This window comes from Achroia grisella, unplaced genomic scaffold (assembly GCF_030625045.1).
Source record: "Achroia grisella isolate CSIRO2021 unplaced genomic scaffold, CSIRO_AGI_Agris_v1 utg1867, whole genome shotgun sequence".
In the NCBI taxonomy this organism is placed as follows: domain Eukaryota; kingdom Metazoa; phylum Arthropoda; class Insecta; order Lepidoptera; family Pyralidae; genus Achroia; species Achroia grisella.
In genome coordinates, this window is record NW_026712690.1 from 525,493 (window position 1) to 530,441 (window position 4,949).

The window sequence follows — 4,949 nt, forward strand, 5'->3', positions numbered from 1 at the left end:
CATACATAGGGACGGATAGACAGCGACAGCCACTTTGTTTTATACTATGTAATGACGATTTACACAGCAGTCTTGTGGAAATATTATATATCCTTTATTGCACTTACATATATACATTTTTAAATATTATTAATTAGAAATAATGTTAACAAAGGAGAACTTATCTCTAAAAGAAATCTCGTCCAGTCAACCCAATACAGCGTGGTGGGAAGTGTTGAGTGGGTCAAAATAGGTATTTTTTAAACATCAAGTCATACCTTTTATTCTCTTAACTAGCTGTACCCGCGTCTACATCCGAGTGGAATTTAACTTTATTTTTCTAAAATAAAAGTAGCCTAAGTTACTGCTTCTTACATCAGATACCTGCCAATAAAAATCCGGTCAAAATCGGTCCAGCCATTTCAGACATTAGCCGGAACAAACAGCCAGACCGACAGACAGACAAAAATCGTAAAAAATGCATGTAGTATAAACAGACACTCCAAATTTATTTATATGTATATATTATTGCCTAATCGCATATACTAATAATTCTATATTATTCTTATCACCCATTGCATAGATTTCATTTATGCGATAGAATATGTGGAGAATATAGCTGTCTATGAATAAAGCACGTACGGTTGTAATAGACTCGTGACTTTTTCTTTTTTTTATACAACGTAGGTAGCAAACAAGCATACGACCCATCTGATGGTAATCTTTTTAATCGATTAAAAGCGGAGATTCTCTATACGACTGTATTTCGTTACGTTTAGAAATTAGTTAACTTAGAAAACGTCTAGCCAACCCGTGCAATATCATCTGCCTTTTTTTTTCTCAATTATATTTGTCTGCCATTTCATTGATGTTTCTCTAGTATTGATCGCACAAGTTACATAGCCTATAGTCTTCCTCGACAAATAGTCCATCCCACACCGAATTTTCCATACATAACCACATTATTCATTGCTGCTCCGCTCCTATTGTCCGTAGCGTGATGTCATAATTTCATTGTCAGATCATTAAGTACTTATACATATATAGGATTTATCTTTATATTTATATATGCATTATTTTGGTTTATTGTCAATCTTTCTCTGTAACATTCATGGTTGCCTGGTAGGTAGCGCCGCTAGGGCTAGCTAAATATAGTCTCAATATATAGTACTCAGGGAGTTTAGTAATGTGTCCTAATAATTTCATTGCTAGTAATGTATCATGTCAGGTTGACCTCCACGCGGTGCCCCCTGGAAACCATAGTGGCAAATACCCATTTGCCAATATGGGCTAACGGACCTGACCACATGTTCAGCCTATCATGCTCTACTGATGCCCCGCCAGCGTAAACAGTTAACGCAGGCGGGTACATCGTTCCATCCTCATCCATAAAAAAATTACCTTTCTAACAGTGAAAGAATTTTCAAAATCAGATCAATCGTACCGGTGATATACCCGGATATACAAACTCACAAATTTATAATATTAACAGATTGAACAATAATCACAAAACCATCTATTTTACATAACATTAAATTACACAATTGTAACTCAATAAAAGTAGGTAACATGACCCAATATTTTATAAGTGTGAACAAACAATACAGATTTCGGTTTGGAGATAATTTTAGTAGTTGTTACGCGTATTTCACTATTTGAACTGTGAGAAGAGACTTCAATGGACAAACTGACAATTCTTTTATATAATACAGTTGAATAATCCAAGTCATACTGATAGACGCTTTTCATCTCTATTACATACTAGCTGTGCCGGTTTCACCCGCATGTAATTTGTAGCCTATATGTTTTTTTGGTGTATAAGCTATATTATTGTAAAGTTTCATCAAAACCCGTTCAGTAGTTTTTGCGTGAAAGAGTAACAAACATGCATCCATATTCACAAACTTTCGTTTATAATATAAAATAATTCATTTAAAATATTTAAAGCATAATTAGTTTTTCACTAAATGCATATGAAAGTATTTAGTTTTTTACATCAAAAAAATAATAATAAAAAAAATTTTTTGCCTGTATGTTCTTGCTTATCTCTGAAACGCCTGGACCGATTGTGACGAGATTTTCACGAGTATAAGGTACTCCTTATATTCGTTATCTGTGAGTGAAAATCTCGTAGTAGATTAAGCAGCCTAAGTTACTACTTAGGCTACTTTTATTTTAGAATTTTTCATTATTTTAAATCTTAGCAGACGAAATCGCTGGTAACAGCTAGTTCTAATTTCAGTATATTGGTTATGATTTTATTTGTACCCACTCTTTAAGGACACCAAAACACCTACCTAATAGTCTGTAGGTACAACATGTATACAATCAAATATAAACAGAAAACAAATCCACTAACGTTGTTTAATTGTGGTAATGTTTTTCTAACGCATTGAATTTTAATTGAATATTTTTAATGACACTAATAATTTCAGAAAGGCTCAATAGATAGACGACGGCCTCGGTGGTCTAGAAGTTTAGCACCCCACCGTATTGACGATGGTTCCGGGTACGAATCCTCGCACACGATGCAAATTTTTGTATTCATAAGTATGATTGTTTATGTTGATCTGTGTGTTTTCTATGTATGTAAAAGAAAATGTATTTCAGTTTTAATATCACTAGGAAACTGTTCCTACTGCCCATAACACAAGATCTTAGCTTGAAAATAAATATAAATTTCATTGGAATCCTAGAGTTTTCGCGTGTACAAGTAATAAATATACATCATCCATCCATCCTCACAATCTTAGAATGTATTATATTAGGATATTACTTTTCAAATTGGGGACTTTGTATGATGAATTTCATTACCCTGAATTTTATTCATAGACAGAAATTTACACGTCATATTTATCTAAAATCTTAAATGTTGTATCTATCTTATTTATCCTGCTGCAAATTCTTCGGGAGTAGGCATATGCGCGCGAACCCTAGCTAATCTGTCTTGATCTATATTGAGACTTTTTCGTTTACAAGCTATTTCTTTCTCCAAATCCCCTCGATATTTCAATAGTTCAGACCTAACAGTTTCTGCTTCTCTTATTTTCTCACACAATGACTCGCTAGTTTCTTTAATAAACTTTGCTTCAGCTATCAAAGCGTATTGTGCTTCATCTCTGCAATTTTCTACATTCGGTCTGTCATAATTTCGGACGTGTAGTCTTGTCATTGCCAACTTTGCTCTCTCGTCAACTTTTCTTAAACTATCTTTGAGATAATCAATTAAGTTTTCAATATCAGCTATCTTTTGTAAATTATCCTTTAAGTTTTCTTCCAATTTTTTACACAATTCTTCCGTTGCTGATACAGTTTCTGCCAAAGCATAGTTCGTTCTTTCTGCTTGTAGTTTCATATCTTGACTACCATTTGTAATAATTGTCGATAAATCTCTACGTAGGTTTTCTGACATTTTTCTAATCACATCACAGTTTTGTATACTCTCACTGCAGAAGTGTTCCCAATATTCTAAAGTTGTAGCATTTTCTGGCCATCTAGCTACTCCAGGGTGGTACAGTAATAAATTTGATTCTGGTGTTAAGTTTAAGTTTTGTCGATCCCCTTTCAGGCTAACCATTTTATCACTCCAGTCAAACTCGATACTAGTTTTGGCAGCTTTATTCATAGCCATTTGTTCTTCAACTTTCGCGAGGGTGTTATTAAAAACTCTTCGTATTTCCCCAACTATTGCCACCTCCTTTATTAGTTCTTGTTCAGCATCATCTCTAACTAAATCTGGTTCATATCTATTAGTTCGGAGTTCTAAACATTCTCTAGATATAGCCTCAGGCATATTTAGAATCCTACATGCTCCTTTAAGCCGCGTTCGATCTTCATCCAAAATATGAATCTCTTCAGTGATAGCTTTAAGAGTATCTTCTACTTGATTTTTCCAATAAGAAAGATCTTTCAAACGTTTTTCTAACTGTTTATTTGTATCAGCCTGCTTGTTATCCAGTTTCATGAAAGCATTTGCGACATCTTTTCGGGTGTTAACATCTGTTGCTTTAGCCTTATCTGTGGCTCTTGGAGTTAAAATAAATTCATTGTACTTTCTCCATTCGCCTGTAGAGTACCTAGTGATAGAATATTTGTCTACAACAGGTCTGACACCAGTTGTTCCAGCTTGCGGTGTCCAGTCTAAGTGTCCAGATGCCCAGGGTCCTACAGGTCCCATGCCCAGTATATCGCCGCTTGTACTGTCCGTTGGTTGTGGAAGATATCGCGGCGGTGCTCCAGGAGGATAGATTTTCTTCTCGGGTGGTTGTATCAAACCAGGGACATAAGGGGAAGCAAAAGGATTTTCTGATCCACTAGACATTCCCCCTACCAGATACTCCGGAGTATTTTCGACAACTCTATCAACATTTGGACAAATATTGGGGCAAGTTAACGTATTTGCCGCCATTTTAACTATAATTTATATAATTTTGTAAATATATATAATGGATTCTTTTATGTAAATATGAATATTATAATACTAAAATAAGACTATACTCTAATAAAACTGTCATAATTATCAACAATTGTCAACTATATAAATAAAAAAAAACTATGTAGGATATTGAAACTTTTTAGAAAAATTTTCAGCGCAAAACTTAATCCAACAGCTAAATTAGGTTTATTAGGGGTTTATCATTTATAACAATAAAGGGTAATTTACTTTTTCTTTTTTTTATGTAATTGGGTGGCAAAGAAGGCTATGGCTTGATGATAGGAAGTAACCGTTCCCAATATTCCATATACAGCACTATAAACATTACGTGATCGTACGACACCAGTACATATATTATGTTATTATACCAGAGAACAAAGATATTGTGACTTATCATACAATTTCACTACCTAGTCTGTACCCTAGCATTGAAACAGAGGTTATAAAGATCAATTCACTATCTAATCTGTACCGTACAACCGAAACACAGCTTACATAAGCCGCTTAGCGGCTAAAGTAGGTGAGACTGGGGAAC

At 34.4% G+C, this 4,949-nt stretch overlaps 1 protein-coding gene across 1 annotated transcript; it reads right to left on the reverse strand.

Annotated features, from left to right (window-relative positions):
* Positions 1-2,401: 2,401 nt before the first annotated feature.
* Positions 2,402-4,469, reverse strand: LOC131841655 (tektin-4-like). The gene has a single exon (XM_059189979.1). It carries the CDS (start codon positions 4,385-4,387, stop codon positions 2,867-2,869), a length of 1,521 nt encoding a protein of 506 aa, XP_059045962.1. The 5' UTR covers positions 4,388-4,469; the 3' UTR covers positions 2,402-2,866.
* Positions 4,470-4,949: the final 480 nt, after the last annotated feature.

Coding starts and splice junctions, on each gene's coding strand:
- LOC131841655 (XM_059189979.1), bottom strand. CDS start 4,387: ATGGCGGCAAATACGTTAACTTGCCCCAATATTTGTCCAAATGTTGAT.